Source organism: Manis javanica, chromosome 11 (assembly GCF_040802235.1).
Source record: "Manis javanica isolate MJ-LG chromosome 11, MJ_LKY, whole genome shotgun sequence".
Classification (NCBI taxonomy): Eukaryota; Metazoa; Chordata; class Mammalia; order Pholidota; family Manidae; genus Manis; species Manis javanica.
Window position 1 is genome coordinate 13,246,016 of NC_133166.1, and position 22,474 is coordinate 13,268,489.

The 22,474-nt window shown below is 36.7% G+C and overlaps 1 protein-coding gene across 2 annotated transcripts; it reads right to left on the minus strand.

Annotated features, from left to right (window-relative positions):
- Positions 1-4,056: 4,056 nt before the first annotated feature.
- Positions 4,057-22,413, minus strand: DDIAS (DNA damage induced apoptosis suppressor). Of its 2 annotated transcripts, XM_073215949.1 has the most exons (7): positions 22,274-22,325; positions 15,228-15,346; positions 14,790-14,918; positions 9,391-9,552; positions 8,362-8,479; positions 4,647-7,235; positions 4,057-4,348 (listed from the first exon to the last, which is right to left on the minus strand). In XM_073215949.1, exons 3-6 carry the CDS (start codon positions 14,900-14,902, stop codon positions 4,680-4,682), a joined length of 2,949 nt encoding a protein of 982 aa, XP_073072050.1. In that variant the 5' UTR covers positions 14,903-14,918; positions 15,228-15,346; positions 22,274-22,325; the 3' UTR covers positions 4,057-4,348; positions 4,647-4,679. The 2 variants fall into 2 exon arrangements, with proteins under 2 accessions (XP_073072050.1, XP_017529054.3); XM_017673565.3 differs by lacking the exon at positions 4,057-4,348 and having other exon boundaries at positions 4,355-7,235; positions 22,312-22,413.
- Between the last annotated feature and the right edge of the window lie 61 nt (positions 22,414-22,474).

The following is a 22,474-nucleotide window of genomic DNA, read 5'->3' on the forward strand; positions in this document are numbered from 1 at the left end:
GCCAGGCCATGGCTTCGGTACATTACCCTGTTCCATGAGCTCTGCTCTTTTCTCCAGGTGTATGCAGTCTGGCATACTCCTCTTTCCTGTTGCTTTTTCAGGATTAGCTGTATTAATTATATTTTTATATTATATGCGGTTTTAGGAGGAAGCCTCTGTTTCACCTCTCATGCTGCCATCTTTCTAAAGGTTCCTCTTTTAGTAACTGATAGAACAGGGCGAACAATCAGTACAGATAATTTGGACATGATTAATTTACCTGATACACATGTAAAAAACTGCATTCTGTAACTGCAAAATACATGTTCTTTAAAAGCATACATGGAACAATTTAGAAAAACTGACTGTAGACTGGTCCAGTCTCAACTAATTTCAAAAGACTGGAATAATGTAGAGGAAGTTTTCTGACAACAATGCAATTTAGATAGAAGCCATTCACAAAGAGAGATCTAAAAAAAATCCTTTGTTTGGAAATTAAGAAACACATTTATAAAAAACTCATGAGTCAAAGAAGCCACATGGAAATTATAAAACATTTGAAATGAACAATAACAAAAACACTAACGTACAAGTCTGGGTCAGGAGAAAGTCTAGATAAAAGGTGAACTTCAGATTACACACTCTATGCATGATAACTGTAAATCAGTGGATGAATTCAACCAAAGAGTACATGTACAATGGCCAATAACAGAACACTACGAAGCAGCATCTTTTAAAAGGCAGGCAAATAAAGAGGCAATCAAGGACAATAGAGGGATGATAAGACTGTATCTCTGTGACCTGGGTAAGCAGGAATCCCACCCACCAGCCCTTTTGCTTCAGAGGCCAGTGGCTTTAAAGTGACTTCCTCAAGATTGTCTAAAACCTCCTCTGGTTGGGATTAAGCAAGGCACCTGAACCTTGATTTGGCCCCAAGTGGAATCTGGTTGCCCAAAGTAGCTATCTGAAAATTTTCCAAGTTTCATTTTGGTGCCTGGGACAGGTGGTATTTCTCTTTTGTGGCACTCTCCAACTCTCTAACCCATGCGTGATGTGGAGCAAATGCATGGAGGAGCTCTGGATCTGACGCCTGTACAACTGCCCTGAGTCTAAAGAGTGGACCATTCCTGCTGGCTGAAGTATGTCTTACACAGTCGTATGAAATTGCAGTGCCAGAATGGTGCTGACACACATTTAGGTGGCTCTCGTAGTAGACACAAGGTAAATTTAGGGTTCTGGGCTACCAAAAGTCACTAGTGATCCTTGGTATTAAGTTGAGTGTGTGGGCCTATGCACTGGCTCTCAGTGGTCTGTGTTCCACCTGGCCTCTAGTCTGTAAACCCCTGGCTTGTGAGGGTGGTGGCAGTTGTTCTTTACCCTGTTCTCTCTCGCCATTGACTCCGGGGAGACAACCCTTCCCTCTGCAGGTTCTGCACCTTGTCAGGCCAGCCCGTCTAAGGCCTTTTAAGATTGTTGTTCCACTGACCCATCTAATCAGCATCATCTATTGTTTCCAACTCTTAGTGACATTGTGCTCTCCAGGTTTTGGCTTAAGCCATGCTGATAGAGGAATGGACATTCCTTGCACCAGAAACCACTTTTCATGTTCCACCCATGGGCCTCTTGCCTATTCTTCCTGGCTGTGGCCAGGAGATCAGTTTAGGAATGTAGTAATTACAGACTAAAAAGTTCGAATGAAGACATGGTTGGAATATGTGTTCTGTGTTTATGTTACAAAAGTCCAAATGGTACATATGACCAGAAAATGAATTACTCACTTTTTCCTGAATACTTAGGGTAAGACTTACATTGTTGGTAATCATTAATGAAGCACAGTATTAACCTTTGAGAGTCACCATTCTGAGAGCCAGTATTCAGTGACACAATGGATGCAGCATCATGAATAATGATATAATCAGCATTAAATAAATGGTATTAGGGAACTGTAGAGGCAAGATCTATATAGCTCAACACAAACAGGTTCTTGAATCAAGGCATTGTGAATGACTGCATTACTTGCCTTTAACACAGAGGGAGATATGAAATGAGCCAGCAGTGGCACATTTGACAGTAAGGAACATGAAGAGACTTTCCCTGAGGAAGTGAAGGTGCCTATATACTATGAAGAGTCTTCATATGCACTGATTGAACAATGAACATACCTTTTCTCTATCCATTATTCTAAATCTTCATTAACAACTACTCTACCTCATGTGGGCCCATGAATTTTGTGATGTTTTAAAATCAAATGGTTTATATAAACAAGAGCTGCAAAAAATATTTGTCCTACAGGTAGCCCCAGTCAAAACAAAGCAGAAACTAGGAGGAAGCAGAATACATGAGAATGATATCTTGGAAACAGAGGGAGTGCAAAGAGATTAGATAACATAAGGAACGACAAATCCATTGGATTTGAGAATTAGAAAACTACTGACACTACAGCTACTAGAAGTGAGGGAGAGAGAATAGACTTCAGCAGGTTGAACAGCGAATGGTGTGATACTTTGGCAACGACTATTTCTTAAAGGAGCCTGGCTACAAACAAAAACAGCTAGTAGGGAGGCAGCAAGGAGTATTGCATGGAGTACCACAAATAATAGTGAGTGCAACTGACTGCAAATAACTGAAAAAAAAAATTCGAGTACATGGTGATAGAGAGAAGGAAAAGGAAACTCAGCACCACTGGTAGGCAACTATAATTCTGACTCTTTACTCTTAAAAAGTAAAAAAAAGTACCCTTACAACAGTGAGATTTGGTGGGCAGCATTTTAACCAAGTGATTTCATTTAGCATCACTTAATAGCGGGACAACTTGACATTGTCTCCTAATGTGATACAACATGAAGTACAGAACATAACACATGAAATACCTTCTGCTGAAAAACAGAAAATCTAATAAATTTAGACCTTATTTATAGGAAATACCTTTATTCTCTATAGAGGGGGACACAGAAACAGTACTGATATTATAAAGAAGCAAACATACACATCTAGAATGTGGGATATTCTACAAAACCATGGTCTGACTTCATTAAGTCAAAGTGGTATAAAATAAGAGGTGAAGTTCCAGAAAAAGAGACAATAGATATAACCAAACACCATGGGTAAACTTAATGAAACCCTGGTTAAACAACATCAACACAAGATAATTTAGAGATAAGTAGAAAAATTTGAATATGGGCTGAATATTAGATGATATTGAAGAATTACTATTATTTTTCTTTGGTATGATAATGATATTGCTGTTATGTAGAGGAAAGTCTTTATTTTCAGGAAGTTTATGTTGAAGTATTTAGTGTGAAATGTCATACCTGCAGCTTACTTTCAAATGGTTCAGCAAACTAAACACACACACACACACACATATATATATGGGTACACACACACTGAAAAAAAATACATACCAAAAAGGCAAAATGTCAAAAATAACTCAATCTACATGGCATGTATAGATGCTGTATCATTTTACTATTTTTGACTTTTCTGTGTAAATTTTCAAAATATAAAAGTTAGAGAGGAGGAGAGAGCCAGCAGAGTGAGAAGGTAATGAAGATGGGTATAATTGACCAACAGCTGGAACAGAAGTTCAGCACTCTATAGGTGGGCATCATTTCCTGAGATTGGAGGAAAGAAGCAGTGGGTGAGTACAGATACAGACAAGTGGGTAGGTATGAGCATGGGAAGTTGAGGAAATACCAGGTGATCTCAATCTTCTTCATGAGCTAGGAGGCAAGGAGAGCAGCAGGGGTCGGTGGCATGTCAAATGAAGATGTGGGGTAGATGCTATGGAGAATGGAAAAAGGACCTGACCAGATACATATAAAAGATTTCACATGGCGCAGCTGAGATGCTGCTACGGACTCCAAGGTCTAGAAGCTACCTCTCATTTTTGCTCCTTCAGGCTTATCTCCTATAACAGAATTTACTGAGTACTTATGAATTGTTTACTCTATTAGACCATGAGTTTCTTGAGTGAAGGGGCTCAACTTTAATTTTTGAGTTACCAGTACTTAGTATATAATGCCTGGTATGTATGCATTCAATGAATATTTACCAAATAAAATAGTGAGTTTCACATTTAACTCTAAACAGTAAGTTTTTATTGACCTTTCCTATCCCTAGTCCATAGATGCTGCTGGATTAATTGATTTTTTACTATGCTCCCATAGTAACAGAAATGTTTATAATACCCATTAACAACCTCTATCAACTGCATTTACTTCATTGCATTGAAATTGTCTGCTCTATGACAATCTACTGTTCTTACCCAGTAGATGAACATCTTTTGAGATCAGTGAGCTCATAGATCTGTGTCACAAACTCAGCACAGAAGTTGGCCTAATATATAGCAGGCATTTTCTGAGCTGAGCTGAAAAATTAAGAAAGACATTAAGTTTTGGTATACTTTATATTTGAATATACATGTGATCTTAACAAATACTCTTAACAAGCAAAACTAACAATATTATCAAGTACAATCAACAATATAAAATAAAGTGCCAAAGAATCTTGATCAGAGTATTCAGGATAAAATACTGGGAAAAATAGTGGCTTTACATTTTAATAGGCACAATAGTACCTCATTTCTATGCTTCTGTTCAAGTTTTCAAAATGGTATAAGAATGCTTTCCATACCACCAGAGGCAAAAGTTTCCAAACAGACTTACCTTTAAAATCAGCTATTGGGTTTAGGTGACTCTTTATGAAAACAATTCAGGAGACCAAGTGCTTTTAGTTTCAGATGAGGAAGGTGGAAAGCAAAATTTAACTTCTGAGCAAGAACCAAGTCCTAAAACTAACTCTTTGGAAATCCAGCCTGAATGTGTACTCTTAGGAGTTTTTTGTTTTCTTACTACTGCTGTAAACATATTCTTTACATTTAACTCCTTAACTAAACATTTATCAGGACTTTGTTTAATGCATTTCAATTTCTTTCTTGGAAACTCTTTTTGATCAGGAGAATTACAGGCAGTTAGGCATTTCCTCAGACCCATGGCTTGGAATCCAAACATTCCCACTTTTCTTGTGGTAGGAGGGACCCAGTCATCAACATCAGTCTCAAGACACTCACGAATGGGACAGTTGAAAACCTCTAGTTGTTTAATACCAGATATAATAGGACTTCTGGATTTCTGGCTGGGTGTTGTTCTATTTTTTGGACAGCTGGGGATGGCTTGCTGTGCGTAATTTTCAGAGGAAATCCTTGTTTTTATGTAGTTAGCATCAAAATCTGAATAAATGGCAGGCAAGTTTTTGAAAGCTCCTTTCATACCATGAATTCTTGTTTGGTGGAATCCTGCAACTGGAGTTGACTGTGAACATGGAACAAAGTCTTGGCTTTCTTCAAAATCATATTCTGAATCAGACTGAAAATGAGGTGGAGAAGAGCATGTTCTTCGAGACATAGGGGCAGATATACTTTGCATAGACAATTTTTGTGAAGATTGGCTGGAGTTTTCAGGAAGTGATCTTGGTGAAAAATCAGATTTTGTATGACTTTCTGCCAAAGATTTTCCCCACTGTAACAAAATATCCTGGGATTTTTTGGTAATTTCTGTTGTGATGTCCACTTCTTTAGCATTATCATCAAAAAGATCAGCAGAAGCATCGTAGCTACCTTCTAGACCAGCAGAACAGTTCTGTGTTAAATTATTATTGATATGTCCATAAGGCATTTCTTTCAATGCGTTTGTACTTCTATTTGGAGTACTGCAAAGACTCTCTAAAGGATATGTCAGTTTCTTGCAAATTGTAAAACGGTTACCATCATTCTTTGGCCACCTGTAATATTGTCTACTTTTCAAATTGCAAAGATCAGAAACATCATTATACCTCCTAGAATGCAAAGTTTTCAACTTTTCACTCATTTCTGAAAGTGATTTTTCTCTACCTCCATTGGAATATTTGCTATTGAGACAAAAATGGTCACTCTCTGAAGAACTGCACTTCAGTGAAGTTTCAGCCCTACATGGTAGAATTCTGGCAGGCTCATGAGTAACTGTTGTTCCTAAACTTTTTGAAGATGGAAACAGAGCTGAGAGATAAACATTTGGTAGAAAATATTCAGAAACATCTCTTCCATTACTAGTTACAGACACAGCCTCTGCTATGTTATCTGGTTGTGGTTCCTTTTGAACACTAGGACTTGGATTTGCTTCACAGTTCGAAAGGAAGCTATCTTTGTTAGAGTTTGCTTTAACACTTGCTTGTGATGATCTCAGAGCTATAGATGGTGTATGCAAGGCTCCAGAAGTTCTCTGGGGGGTTACAGAAAACCTGCTGTGGTCTACAGGTAACTTATTGATGTTATCTAGATGATGTTTTCTACTGCTGGCATCTGTCTGGGTTAGAGCACTCTCACTTTCAATAACTGCTAGAAACTCGTTTAGGCTTTCAGAGAATGGCAGATCATCCCAAATCTCAGGGTCACAGTCCTGCGAGCCACCAGCCATCTCTTCAAGTCTGAGCGATGAAGGTGGACAACAAATAGATTTCTCCTGAAGGCTAGGCGAGGTATCCAAACCATGATGCTGGTGACGCATTAGCTCATGTTGAGTATACCTATTTTTAATTTCTACAGCATTGTGGAAGGATCTTGTATTACTTGGTTCCAGGGGCTCTTGCATTTTCAAAGGGAAAAAATGAGAGTCAGTAATTCCAATGACATGACTGCTGTGAACTGCACTTGGCTGGTTAGCTTTTAAGCCATGTTCTTCCCCTGACTGTTGTGCTGTACTCTTTTTACTCATATATGAAACAAGACTCCACGGACTCTGAGTGGCGTCATGGCAGCTACTGGAACCAGTGGCCTCTGCCAAGGAGACACACTTTCTATTCTGGTGAAGAGTACCAGTGGCTTTGCCTTGTTCAGAAGCTAAAAAACTATCATCATCTGTCAGTTGTGGAACAATGGAAGTGAGTTGAAGTGATAGCTGCCAGAATCTTGAAAAATTATCTCTGCCATGAGACTCATTAAAACAAGAACTTCTGTCAGGGCCACATATGCTGCTGAGATCACTAACTGTGTGTCCTAAAGCAAGCAAGTAGCTATTTGGTGCCTGGGAACCACTGTGAAGTTTCCTGAAATTGGAAAGCTGCAAAAGCTGATGGAAGTAGTCAATGACTGTGAAGCCCGCAACACCTGGGTATGGGAGAACAATCTGGCTAGCTGTTAGTGCTCTAACTTCTCTCTTGTTAGAGCACTGGTATAAGAAGTTACTGGAATCTGAACCTTGTCCATGCTGGTTTTTGAAATTCTGTGAAAGAAGTAAGTGAACTTAAATTAGAATAAAAATTTCTTCCTTTGACTCATATATGCAACAGGCATTTAAAAGGTTAAAACAGATACAACTGTAACCCCTACCCTATAGTTTCAATCCCTCTAGTGTTATAGGCAGAGTAGCTCAAATAAGAGAAGTAAATCTTGGAGAAAAGATTATGCTTTCCAAAAGAAAAGAAAATATTAGAAAATGGTTTTAACATTTACTAGTGTTGGCACTTTTGGACAAATTAATCTCTCAGAGCCTTTGTTTCTCATTTATAAGATAAGGATAAAAATGAAGTATTATTATATTAATAATAACACATGGAAAACTGTTCTTAGCAAAAAGTAGTTGCTTAATAAATAGTAACTACTATTCTAATTCTCATTAGCTTCCATAAACTTTGAGTGTTTAAGGGAATGTTCTTACTTGTTAAAAAAAAGAAGAAAAGGAGAAAGACCATCTAAGACTTGAACAAAGAAAAGTTCTGTAGCTCCTGGTTTCTCCTTCAGTTTGCGTTTTTCTCACTGTTCAGTTACGGAATGCTCTATTCCCCTTTTAGAGGCCCTGATTCCAGTGTGGACAAAATTTCCAAATGTTCCCCGTAGCATAGATGAGTCAGAAAATGTATTCCTTCAGAGTCAGTACATTCTTACAACTTCTACAGTCACTATAACTAATTATTTAAGGCCATCCTTCCCATTTATTCTTAAGAGTTATCAATACTCAAGATACACTGCCTTCAGTGTTAGTTCCTTCCTTCTCCCTTTACAGATGCTACAATTAAGATCAAGAGTTGGTGAAAGTTTTACTATAGAATTTGAAAAAAATTTGGAGAGGAAAATAAATACCAAGTATCAAAACAAAATGTCTAACAATCCTGAATTTATAAAAAATTAATTTTTAAAGCCCTGAAAGCATTTGATCTGGGCTCTTCTGACTTTTGAGAGAAGTTGTGACATGTGTTTTAACAGATCACCTACACCCATTCTTACACAGTATAAAATGTTTCTACAGGACCTTAAATTTATGACTCCTAAAAGCTATTTAGAAAATTCAGATCAGCTTATTAGAATGCAAATGTTAAGAGAATACTAGAAAGAAAGCTAGTCTCAATTACCGTCACTCCAAAAATAAAGCTTTGTCCAACAAAGCAAGTTTCGACTGCTTTAGTTAGTAAGTTCTGAGTTTCATCACTGTCCAGTGTTTCTGGAATTTTATTAGGATCCTGAATGTACCTTGATTGGAAAGAAAAAAAATGTGAAGAGAAAAGCTTTGAAATTTTAACTTACAATAAAGTTAGAAGATACAATTAGTTTGAAAATGCAGCATAAAGCTTTTGAGTGCATATAGAAAAAAAAAGTGACATTAAAGAGCTAGGCATTTTGTTCCCTCTAGTTTCCTATGCCCAAAAGGACAAAAATGATCAAGTATGAAAAAAGCAGATGCCGTCCTAGTGATCAGGCCCAGCAACTATTTTAAAAGCAGCAGTGGGAGTAGTTGTGGTATTGATAGCACTTAGCGAGGGAAGTCCTTCCCCTTCCCTGGCAATTCAGTTTGCTCTCAAGTACAAGGAGATAGAGATTTCTTCTGTCAAGTGATTAGGGGAGGGGGGTAAAGACTGAGGGGGAGAAAAAGCTTCAGTTGCTTATATATATATATCTCCTTACATTCTCAGGGCATCTTAGGTCAAACTATGCAGATGAACTTGCAAAGCAAGTGAGAGAAATGACATTTCAACTTCTGATACCCAAATATTCCCTCAAATAGCCTCTTCTATTCTACCTCAAGGTATCTTAGCCATTTGAATGCTAATCTCAATTTGGATAACCCTTCAGTTTGAAACAATTTTACTTTCTTATTCTATATTTCTCTAACTTGGATTAGAGTTTTATAAATTAATATTATAATTACAGTTTAGCTGCCTGAATAAAAGGGACCTGGCTTAACATCATCACAATATATATTTGAGAAATAAACATCTTTTCTTTCTCCCTTGATTTCCCTTGATTATCTTTTGAAGGACCTAATGATTTGAGGTTGAGTGATATTTTTACTAAATGCACATTGCTTTAAAAACACATATCTTCAAATGCTATTGATGTACTAAAGGAATGGCTAGGAAAAAGAATGCTTTAAGTATTCTTACCTGTGCAAACCAGTGGCTGTAAGACCAAAAAATGCATCTAAACAGCTTCCAAATACAGTAATGCCAAATAATTGGTTTGATTCTGCAACTTTTAAGGAAAGTTTATATCTGTAACTTGCATTTTCAGCTTTACCAGTAGAGCCACATTTTGGACAATTAGACCTGGAAAATGGGAAAACACAAGTGTAGAAATGTTCACTGTATGTTTTTTTCATATGATGAAAAACAAATTTGGTAGAAATTAAGTGTTAATCTGGTTCTCCTTCATACAATTAGTTTGAAAATGCAGTACTTATTATTTAAATACTGTGATGATTACTGTTACTTCTACTTAGTGTTTCCCTCCTTTCTAGTTGTTTGCAATGTCTTATAACTCTGCTATCCATCTCTCATGTTCTTAATTTAAGGAAACTGACCCCTTAAAACATCTCAAGGTAATGGTTAATCCTAGGATTTTGTTTTTTCTTCATGTTGCTAAGGATCTGGCTTAATAATGGGTGACAAAATGCAAATAGAAAATACTGTTAAATATAGTTAAGTTTGATTGCTACCACCGAGCCACTAAGGGGAACCTAAAATCCACAGCTTACAAAACATCTATTTTGAGCAGAGGTTAATCCTTCATGTAAGAAGTTACTGATTCATCATCATTAGACCTGTGCCAATTATTATTTTTTATTTGCCACACTGAAGATGGATCTGTGCCAATCCATTTATATAATCTTAACCAAATCTGCTGGAATTTGTGTTATATTCTGGCCACAGAATAAAGTGAAAATAGTTGACTCACTGGGGTTAAAATCTCAACATGAAGGTCCAGTGACATGAATTGTTTTAAAATATGTATTAGAACTTCTCTAAAGGTTATGTATTAGTAATGCATTCTGGTATAATGTAAAATTCTTAGCAAATCTCAGAATCATTTGCAGCATTTTGCAGTTTACAAATGTTTTCAATTACTTTTCATTCTGATAGGTAAACAAGACACTTATCGTACTTACAAACTGGGCAATTGGGTGTAATTTTTGCCCAAGGTGACAAAGTTAGTGAATTTTATGACCACATCCAAGGCCTTTGATTCCTAGCCGGAGGTTTTTTCCTGTATGGTGTCTTATGATAACTGTAAGAACAATAAGGCTAACAACGAACTATCCTGCAAATAGTATCACTGATAGTCTAACAAAAACTAGGTCTATTAGTATTGGTGCATATACAAACTAATTATATATACTTTAATCTAATATATATAATGAAGATATAAGTTTTCTTTAATCCTTTTGGGAATAAGGCTGGGTTGAAATAAATGTTAGTGTGGAGTAATATAGACCAGGGCTTCTCAAACTTCAATATGCACACAAATCACCTAGGGAACTTGTTAAAATGAGGAATCTGCTTAAGTCTGGGACAATGCCCATGATTTTGCATTTCTAACAAGCTCCCAGGTGATGCCAATACAGCTGTTTCTCATTTTGAGAAGAAAGGGCAGCAACAACATATTCAAATCATAATCCCGATTTAACTTCTAGAGGCACCCCTATTTTCCAAAATGTCACTTGTTACGGAATTGTAGTCTTCAAATTTTTTTGGTCTCAGGATGCTTTATACTCTTAAAAACTTTCGAGAACACCAAAGAGCTTTTGTCTATATGGTTAATATCCAACTAAATTTTAACTGAATATGAGAAATTAAATGAAAGTGAGTAATTGAGAAATCTAAAAAATATTTATTCATTAAAATAACAGACTCATTGCATGGTTAAAAAAAGCTTAATTTATGAAAATAATATGTGTTCCAAAATTTAAAAAGTTAGTGAGAAGAGAGTGGCATTGTTTTACATTTTGCAAATCTCTTTAGTGTCTGGCTTAATAAAGACAGCTGGATTCACATACCTCCTTCTTTGCTCAATCTGTTGTGACATTACATGTCATGTAGCCTCTAGAAAAGTCTACTATGCACTTTTAAGATAATAAGAGTGAAAAAGCAAATAATGCCCTAGAATTCTTATGAAGATAGTTTTGACTTCAAGGAGCCTCTGAAAGGATCTGAAATAAAACCTGAATTTGCTACCTTTTTTCTTTGATCCCAGTTAAACACTAAGTTTCATTTGTTTAATTTTTTCTAGTTAGTGTACTTACATTTAGCCCAGAAGTAGAAAATTGACAAGATTAATGATCCTTAGTGTTTTCTTGATTTTGAAACCTTTCAAAATCTGACCAAATGCAATGTACTCACTCTCTCTTCCAGAAACACACACAACAAACCATAGAACACAATATTTTATGGACTGGAGGATTCATATTCACCTATAACCTATCCACAGACTGCAGGTTAAGAATATCCAGACTAGATGATTACATAATGTCCCTCCCAAGTTTACAGTCCCAGATTGTTGAATGTGTACAATGTAATGAAAAACACTTAAAAAAAAAAAAAAAAGAACGTATCTCCAAGTCTTCACATACTCTTCTCCTTCCTAAAGGAGAAAACTATGACTGATGTGTGTAAAATTCGATTTTACTTGTTGAAGTAAATGATACAAACTTTTTGGGTGTTTGGGGGGAGTTTAGGTAGTTTCTAAATTATGATTCCCATGTTAAGATCAGAAAAGTTGGTGTCAGAGACAGATTTCTAGACTAAAGGGCCTAGGGGTCCCATTAAGTCATCTAGAAAGGCAACTTATATCTGTTTGGGCTGGGTGGGTAGTTCACCTGGATAATTAAGTCCCCTCCATTGTTCATAATTTTTGGAAGTACATATACATACACAAAATCATATATATGGTCATATATGTAGTTTGGTTTTTCATCTGAGAAGGTTACCATATTCCCATATAGGTATATATATGCATTTATATATATGAATATGATAATCTCAGATGAAGGACCATTTTATACATTTAAAAAAATATTTTTGTCTATATCTTTATATCATGGAATCCCTTTTCAAATAAAATCTAACTTGGAACCCCATATAAGGATGAGAATGGAGCTCTTGTTGAAACTAAATTGGGGGGACCCCCAAGCCCTACCTACTAGTCAGCACTATCACTTCTCTAATCCCTTTTTCCCTCTAAAAGCACCTCAATGGAGCGCTAAGGATCTGCAGAATATAATTTGAAAACCACCACTGCATTAATCTTGGAGGTTAAACAAATGAAAAAGTTAGCTGTATAAAACACAAAGCACCTATTTTGGTGGTTGTTGCTAAGGATTTGGGGTTCAGTCTTTATGGACCAGTCATTTTTTATCTTCAATGTCTTTAAAAATCTTCTGCAAAGGCTATAGTATGGAATTTCCATCCTAAACTTGCTGTGCTGTAGCAGTAGGAAATGAAAGTGAGGAATTTGTTTCCTTGCATTGGCTTACAACTGACTCCAAGTAAGGAAAAAGGAGAGAAGAAATAACTGCAGAAAAGATAAGCACTGGAAGTTATGGGAATAGATTTTGTGTGTTGTCAACGTACTATACATATAAAATAGGTTGTATTTCCATGGACTGTTTCCACAGGGAAGGACCAAGTGCTGTGGGTTTTAGTACCTAAATGGCTCAGTCAGAGCTCCGGTTTCTTGAGGCATGTTAAGCTTTGGGAAAGAGAAGGGGAGATGTCATTCTGGATACAAATTCCACTGCTAATTTGGAGGTGATGTAGTGATTATGAATGTAGACGGCAGCTACACTGTTTAGGCTTGAATATGTTTCTGCCACTAACTAGCTGGTTGTGTGATTTTTGGCAAGTTGCTTAAACTTTCTAAGCTTTTTTTCTTTTGAAGACTGGTATTAACAATAGCATTCCCTCATAAGACTATGTATTAAAAGACATAATTCTTACAAAGCTCCTAGCATAGTACCCAGTGCATGGTAAATATTCATTAATGTTACCTATTGTTATTACCAGTCTAAAGAGATACTTGGCAGTACTGTTCAACCTAATTTTGTGGCAGATTGTCTTTAAAAGAAATGACTTGGAAAAAAACGTAGTTTTTTATTACTGATTATGTATATATATTACTGATTATGTATCACACAGTGTTCTAAGCATTTCATGTATATTAATTCATTAGATCCTTACAACAACCCTATGAGGCAGATAGTACTCTCTGCATTTTGAGGCCCAGATAATTTAAGTGACTTACCCAAGGTCACACAGCTATAAGTGGCAGTGTTGGGAACCTGGCTTCCAAAAAGGGAGGCAGTTTGTCTCTAAACAATTACACTTTTTAATCACCATGTTATACTGCAATAGGTATACTTAGATTTGTATTTTATATAAATAGATTTGTATTTCCATTTTAGAAATCCTAATATATGTCATGTATGATCATTATCTGTAACTTTGTAGGTATTATTATCCCACTTTAAAGTGAGTAGATTCACAGAAGTATCTTGCCATAGATCATACAACTATCAAGTATCAGAGCCTATCTGCAACCCGGCTAGGATCTCTGAAGCTTAAAATAGCTCCATTATATCAAACAATTCTTCTAAGAATGGATCCTGATCAAAGGTAAATAGCCCGAGTTTTAGTTTTTTCATATAGAAAGGAACCTGAAAATGGGTGATCAAAGTCCTGACTCGAGACACTATCATACTGTCATTTACTCATTCATTTAACAAACATCTGTTGCATTTTCTGTGAACTGGACCCTAGGCTGTACATTTAATGATGAATAGCTCAAACAGAGTCTCTCAGAGTTCACAAATGAGTTACTTGGGAGAATGGCTTAATAAGGAACAAGGATAACTACTGAAAGGATGACTTAGGGTCTAGACGTGGGCTCAGGTGCCAATTCCTCTCCATTCAATGTTAACTAGACAAAAAAGACTAGTTAAGAATATTGGTGGCAAATTACTCTTCCTCATACACCATGAGGCAGTTACATATATCCTTATCCTCCCTCTCCTCTGGCAGAAAGAAAGTATTCTTAAAGAACTCCAACCCTAATCCCTCATTTGTACTCTATCAAGATCAGAGAAGAATTGTAGGCTTTCAGCTATACGTGGCCTGCATCTCAGTATCATAACATAGTAGTATGTGCAAACACTATCCAAGGCTCTGGAGGCTACAGAGAGTACTGTGAAGTCCTTGTTCTCAAGAAGTTTTATTTATTTAAAAAATAAGCTAGGGATCAGGCAAAAATAAGTAAACAATCAACAAAAAACCCCTATACTATACCAGGGCTAGTCCAGAAATGGATTGTGGTTTTCTAACAGGATAGGGACTTACTTCCCTCTAGCAACAGAGGACTACTAGCCAATTCTATTCCAGGACTTACAGAAGAACCAACCCGAAAGAGCCTTATGTCCTGGTATGGCGAACTTAATCCTTACTCGTCCTCTAGCCATAGGGAATCTACAGCAGACACTTGAATTTTCTCTCATGCTTACAGGCTTTACTTTTACCTTTTGGAGATGAGAATTACCCGAGAGAAGCACTTTTGACATGAAGGATATATAAAACTTGAATTTTGGAGAGCAAGAACTGAGGCAAGAAGAAATTTTCTTCTTCCATTCATGTGTTCTCACTGTGGCCTGCAAAACAAAAAGCCATGGGGATGACTGGCCAGTCTTTAATTGTAAGTACATAATTCATTTCTTAGGAAAACCATTTAACCTCCATTACAAAGTCAACAGATGTTTTTTGTGGTGTTAATGTACTGGAAAACTAATTCTCTTTTTCTGCTCAATTAAATGTTTTAATAGGAAAATAAGATTTAAAACACAGTAGCTCAAATAAATATTCTGTTTTTGAATAATGCTCCATCTTCAAGAAAGATATTTAGCTTGTTTCACATCTTTATCAATAGAATTTGTTTCTACCATTGATAGGAATGAACTTACGTAAATCTTTTGAAGAACTTAAATTGGTGGGTAATGGCTCTTTTTAGCTGAGAAAATCACTTCATTAGATTTCAGTGTGCACATTTTTATACAGCTTGAAGAGAAAAAAAAAACAGGTTCTGCAAACAGAAAAATCAAAATGTTACAAGGTCAAAGTTCAAAGTGCTTCAGATCCTTATGTGAAAAACATCAGAGAAGTAAAGCAATAATACCAATGTTCTCCTCTTTCATACTTTCTTTTTAAAAGTTCAATTGTTGGTTTATCAAAATTTTAAAAATAGATCTTATTTATAGCATAATATAAATATTATGAAATGAAAGTCTGTGTACATGTTCAACAATCTTTTAGGTATGGCTTTTCCTAAGGATGGTCAAAATTTAGAAGTGTGATAACTACACAAGGAAGATTTTATTAATCAAAACAGTATTTCTGTGAAAATAAAATCTTGCTACCTAGAGCAGTAAGATAGAAACTTGCAAAAATGAAAGATAAATGGAATTACTGATTTCTATGTTACTAAAGGGAAGATAAAGTAAAAAAATTAATCCTGCCCAATTCTGTTATCCTTGTTATGGGACCCTTAGGTATACATGATTAGTAAGGTTCTACCAAAAGCACATATGTATTCCTAGATTTGGTTATCATCTTAGGCTACATGGCAATCTCTAAGGACAAGGTAGATTAGGTGGTATATATACAAAGGGAAGGCAGAAAGAAAGATCACTGAACACATTATTAGTGCTACTAACCTCAGGTTCCCTGCTAACCCTAAAAGCGATGGAATGTGTGCCAGCAAAGGCATCTTTCCTCTACACATCCTCTAAAAAGTCCAGTTTGGGGGACGGTGTAATATGGTGGTACATCTACCTCTGTACTAGGGGACATATATCTGGGCTAAGCTCCCTTCAGAGAATGTTACTTGCTTAAAATTCTGCTTATGAAGCCTCAGTTCCCTACAGTAGCCTCTGAGGCCCTAGGTCATCTACCCCACTTTCCTGACCTTCCCTTGTACCACTCTCCCCCTTAGTCACTGTACTTCAAGCCATGCTTCTCAAATACCCTAAATGGTATCTCTTCTTGGGCTTTTGTGCTTACTTTTCTCTTTGTCTAGAATACCTTAGTTCTTCAAATACCTGGCTCATTCTCATCTTTCAGTCTTTAATGTTACCCCCCAAGAAGGCCCCACTTTAATTTCAAGTAGACACCCATTTCCTCATTGTTTCTATATTACCCATCTTATTTCTTCATGGTACTAACGATGTTCACTATATATGAAACCATGAAAATGCATCATATGTCACATAATACATACATTTACTTATTTCTTCTACCCCCACTAATCTGAAAGTTTCATGAAGACAGGAACCTCATCTATCTTGTGCTGTCTTATATCCTCAGTGCTCAGGATTAGTAAGTTTTCAATAAATATTCATTGAACACATGAAAAACCATAAGCAGAATCTTGCAATTTAAGAAAAAAATTTTTTAAGAGTAGGAATATGCCAAATAGGATTTTCATTTTTCATTTAATGCCCACTTAAAAAGACCTTTCTCTATAGGATGGCTTTTCTTCTTTTTCTAAATCTTATACAAATGTACTTTGTTAGTCCCACTATTTGTTTTGTCTAGTTTATTTTGTATTTGATGTTATTCTCCCTCATGTGTTTCCATGATTCTTTTCCTTGTTCTTTATGTGCTAGTAATTTATGCTAAAGGGCGCACAAAAAAGTAATCTGAGCTGTGCTCTTTGTTCTCCTCTGTACTCCCAAACACTGCCTGCCACAGTATGTTTCACATTTCTGTGCCTTTGGGGTTTTTTTTCCCACTCTTCCTTCCATCTAAAATGTTCTTTCACTCTCTTGGCTAATGTTTATTTTTTTTTTAAGATTCTTTTTAGGAGTCTTCTCCAGGAAGCTTTCTTTTCCAGGTTTTCCCTACTTTTTATCACTTATCACATTACAGTGAATTGATCTGTTCAATGTTTTTTTTTTCTGGAGCCAGGGTAAGATCTTAAAGGGACCATCTCTTTATATTCCCAGTGCCAAGTTCAAAACTGTCAATCTGAATTTCAGCTATTAATTTTCCCTGATTTCTCACTTTCCTTTTCCTAAGCCAGTTTTGCTATATACTATTAAACATAAAGCAATTCTACCACATAGCAAAATAATCTTATACTTGCATGTAATTAAAGTGCAGAGTAGTTTCATATATAGTATCTTAATTAGAACTTATTTTAATCATTATTTACATTTATCCTCATTCTAATTTTTTCTTCAATTTGGTCATATTACAAGCAGAAACTGTTTTCTTTAGGACTCTAAAATAGATTTTTATATTGTACCAAAACTATATGGATGTTTATCAAATCATTCTTTACAAAATTATCAAATTTTAGGAAATGGATTAAACATGAAACAGGATTAGTACACTGTGCTAAGCGTGGGGGACACAATGAAAAAGAAGACACTTCCTGTTGTAAAATGTTTACTCTCTAATTGAGCACACAACTCACCAATAAGCGAACTTAAACTAAAAAAAAAACCCCAAAAACTTAAATGAGGAGGAATATTTGGGGATTAATTTCTAAATTGTGCAAGCACTAATTGTCTTATTTTTAAAGAAAGGTTGGTTAAATTGTCTTTATTTAAGGGTTTATTGCCCTCTAGTGGAACAAGTAAGTTATGTAGAAAACTATAACAATGGCAAATTTGAGAACTGAAATGAAGGTCATTAAACTAATTTAATTATTTGTGTTTACCTGTAAATCCCAGCAAATGGCAAAAACACTCCCATCATTGTCTGGTGGACAAAAATGCAATTAGGTTCTTTCAGGCTGTTACTGTTAGTTATTCCCTATGGTACTTGTTATCTACTTTATTTTTTTTTTCTCTCTGTCTCTCTCTCTCCCTACTGCCTGACTTGCACTATGGTGAATTCGTGTTTGATGAATAGATGAAGGAAGCACCAGGAATGGGTAAATACTGAAGTTAGGAAAGCGTGGTGACAGACTTGGGAACAACTCCACATGTAGTATCTCCTGGAATTTATCTTTCTTCTGTATTTTATTGGGAAGGATGGTGATTTCTTTCAGCTCCATCAGTCAGCAAACCATATTCCAATTAGTAAGCTCAATATATTTACTTATTAATCAGTTATTTTTTGTGCAGCTGTTAAATACCAGGTGTTGGGTATAATATAAGTGATGGGCAACATAGATAAGTCCTTACCTGGTCACCAGACTTACAGTCTAGTGCAAGAGACAGGTATTAAACTGATAATCACAAAAAATTTAACTGAAATTGCAAGTCCTATGAAAGAAATGTCATAATGCCACAAGGATACAGTTCAAGGACTGATCTAGTCTTAGCTTGGGATGGAGAGGGGAGGATAGTTAGAAAAATACAAAATCTTTTTTCGAAAAGTATTTTCTTTGAGTTGTCAGATTAAAGGGGATTTTTATTTTCTATATATGTATTCAAAACATTTTCTACATGTATTACTTTTATAATTAGAAAAATCAAATATAATGAAAATGTTAGGTAGGGAACTTGGCAATAACATACAAAGAAAACCTTGGATCTTCTCAATCTCTCACACATACATGTAGAAACAAGGAGGCTGAGATGGAGAAAGAGGGAGAAGAGGATAAATGTTAGGGTAGGTCGATGGGAGCTAATTTAGGGTTCTGTTGGCTTTTTTTCCCCGAAGGCCCAGAGACTGCCCAAGTCAATGTCCGGTAAGGAAGATTCTGATAGACTTAAACTTATTAAAATATGTGGGCTCCAGATGGACACATTATAGTACATTTTTAATTTAACATGGAATACTTCTTTCTCTCTTTCTACTTAAGCCATATGGGGAGCTAAATCATAACCCAATGAGACTTTGTTAATTTACCATGAAATATTACCATCATAGGGAAGGGACACATCTTAAGCCCTTATTTTCCTTTGGGTATAACTACATGTTAAGCCAAATTACAAACAGAAAGTTGTTTGAAGAAGGGACATTAGGTGAAGTGCTTAATGGGAACGGGTTAATAATATGCATCTTTGTCATACTAAATAGTTTGTCAATGGACCCAGATATATAAGCTCATTTGATCACCACCTCTGCCTTCTTATTTTTTTCATATTACCCAGTGGCTGTCAAACTTTAGCATGCATCAGTATCACCTGGAGGCTTGATAAAACTGATTTTCAGGCCCAACTTTAGAGATTGATTCAGTAAGTCTGGGATGAGGGCCCAAGAATTTGCATGTCTTATGTTGCCCACAGTTGAAAACCACTGCCCTTCCCATGGGGGCTGTCTGATGGTGAACAACACTTGTGATTAATGTGGTTATTGTTAATTCATGAAGCCCGGGAGCATTTCAGTCTCTTTTAGATTACTTTATATAATTTTGCTTTAATCTATTATCTGGTGACCATTCGTCTTGACTCCCCCACTACCAAGTTCTCATAGGCACCCTAATAGTCTGAAAAACCATGACCATATATGCATACACAGCAACACACATTTTTTTCTCCTTTGGGCTCTATTAGAAAATCTAGAATAACTGGGCTAGACTAGAAAATCTAGAATAATTCTTATTAAAAGTCAAGAAGCAGGTGAAGTCAGCTCTGAAATTCATGCCTTCTGATGAGATGCTCACCAGTATCCAGTACATTACATTGTTGGCTCAAGCTTTATACTTAACTATTTGTATATGCTCAACGCTGTGGCCAATGGATGAAATCACCCCTTCAAAAAACTAGTTCCCAGTTCTAATGACACAGGAAAAAGAGGTAAGACTGACTTCTTCCTTTCTTCATTCCTCCCAAACTATTCTTGCTTGTTGTGCAAGAAAACATTTGCCATCTTGTTCTCAGAAATCCAGTTTCATATTTTACAGGTCAAAAGGCCTCTGCTATGGGAAAGGTGGATATTTTCAGTTGTTTTCTTAAAACTTTGTAATGGTCTCTAAGGGCACACACTTTGCCTAAGTTTTCTAAAGGCAGTCATAATAAGTCCCTGAAAAATGATTTACTGACATTAACATGAAGATTCTATAAAGGGAAGAGAAAAGCAAGCAGAAGATAGAAAATTAAACAAAAACAGAGACAAAACTTTTGTTTGGAGAAACACTGGTGAAAATCTTTTTAAGACATAACCCAGGAAAATCTTAGTGAGTTCAACACATTTGTCCACTGTATTTATGATAGGTAAAGTATTATTCTGAGGATGGGGGAGGGGATAGGGTTACAGATAGAAATAGGCTCTAGTGTTCAAGGAATTTATAATCTATTGGATAGAATAGACAATAACTAACAATTAAGTGACACAAAGGTACACACAATATTTGCAAGCTCCATATACCTCAGCTGCCTATCTGAAAGCCAACTGTGTGTGGAGGTCTCATAGATATCTCAAGGCTTAATAGGTTAAAAAAAAATAGCTGAATTCTTAGTTTCCTCTCAAAACACTTTTCTTGGAAGTTTCTCCATTTTAGTAAATGGCACTCTTCTCTAACCAGTAACTCAGATTTTCAGAAGTCACCTTTTATACCTGTCTTTCCCTCCAGTACCACATTACACCCACCAGAATGTCCTTGAACTTATTACCACATCTAAAAACTATCATTCATTTTCCCCCATATAATCTGTCACCACCTTGATTCAAACCACGTCTGCTTATGCTGCTAAATTAGCCTAACTGTGAGATCTAATTCCTGCCCATCTCTTCAGACTTAGCTCATACAACTGTCCTGAGAATGTTCCTGCAACACTGGTCTTTTCTTAGGTCTGTTCTTAGGTTCCTTAACAGTTACCATGCCAAGCTCTTTCCTGCTCAGAGCCTTTGCACAACCTACTCACTGTAGAATGTTCTTCCTTTTCTCTGTTGCATGGCTGGATCATTCTCATCTTTTAGATCTCAATTTAAATGTCAGCTCTTCAGAGGCCTTCTCAGACCAACGTAACTCAGGTAGGTTCCCGTGTTATTCCCAAGTCCAACCATAAAACATTTAGGCTCCATTAGGACAGGAATCTATCTTATGCATAATTGTAATCCCAGTTCCTAACAGTTCTTGGCACAGAGCAGAGTGGCACTTAAACACTATCTGCAGAATGAATAACTAGTGAGTGCTTTGTGACACAATTTTTCAGGGTCAGGAAAGGCTTCCTGACTTATAAGACTTTATAAACTGATAAAGAAGGAATGAGTAAGAATTAGCCAGGTTGGCTGCTGCATGGTTAGAAGAGGTCTGGTGGTGGGTGAGGATGGTGCATTTAAGGAATTTAAAGACATTCCATATGGCTGAAGCCTAGTGGTGAAAAACAAAGCTGGAGAGGTAGGCCCAAGCTAGACGGGGAAGGGCTCTGTAAGCCATATTAAGGAGTTTAGACTTAAAGCTGAGGGCAAACAGGAGCGACAGAAAGATTTTAAATGGGTGTGTGTGTGAGCTCTGATTAGATCTGAGCTTCATTAGTCTGGCAATGTGGAGACTGGATTGGAAGGTAACAAGATTGAAAGTAAGAGATCCCGCTGCGAGGCTATCGACTTAGTTAAGTAAACAGTCATGGTGCTGAAACAAAGTAATGAGGGAGAAAGTGGCGAGAAGGGCCGGATTTAGGTATTCAAGAGGCTGGTATAGCTGGCTGAGTGTGAGAGAAGGAAAGAGTCTAGAAAACGATTTCAAGTTTGAACACCCCACTCAGTTAAGCAGTTTTCCCTCTGGGCCATCAAAGCAGGTTGGAAAAGATCCCTTTTCAAGCAAGTATTACTCGGAATAGCAGCCAGATTGTCACTGGGCACCTCAAAAGGTGGTGTAGCACTTTTTCCTCGCTGTATTCCCAGTTCCAGACGCTCCCCCGCATCTAGCTCGATGGCCCAGCAGATGCTCAATAAACGCTCGCTGAGCGACTGCAACCGCACTAAAACCAAATTGGCCTTTTTATTCTTTTACCCTCATGACCGCCCTTTCATAGAAGAGACTAAATCCTGAAAAAAATCCTGAATCTCATTCATTACGACGTTAAGGGCTTCATTAGAACTAGTCTCCTACCTTGCACTCCACGAAAGCCTCTTCAGGCAACTCCTTACCTGAGAAGAACGGGAACCTGCCCGGGCAACACTCAGTGATTCGGCGACGAAGCAAGCGTCTTCCAATCAAATCTCCCGCGTCCCCTTCCGCCGGAAGTGACGTTTGGTCGTGTTTCCTCAGAGCCAATGAGAGCAAAGCTCTGCCGAGGGCGGAGATTAACCA

Excerpts from the sequence above, each read along its gene's own strand:
- DDIAS (XM_073215949.1), bottom strand. The coding sequence starts at position 14,902 with ATGAATGGAAGAAGAAAATTTCTTCTTGCCTCAGTTCTTGCTCTCCAA. Across the intron at positions 8,480-9,390 it reads ACAGCCACTGGTTTGCACAG|GTACATTCAGGATCCTAATA; the intron begins GTAAGAATACTT and ends TTTCCAATCAAG. Across the intron at positions 7,236-8,361 it reads GCTTTATTTTTGGAGTGACG|AATTTCAAAAACCAGCATGG; the intron begins GTAATTGAGACT and ends CTTCTTTCACAG.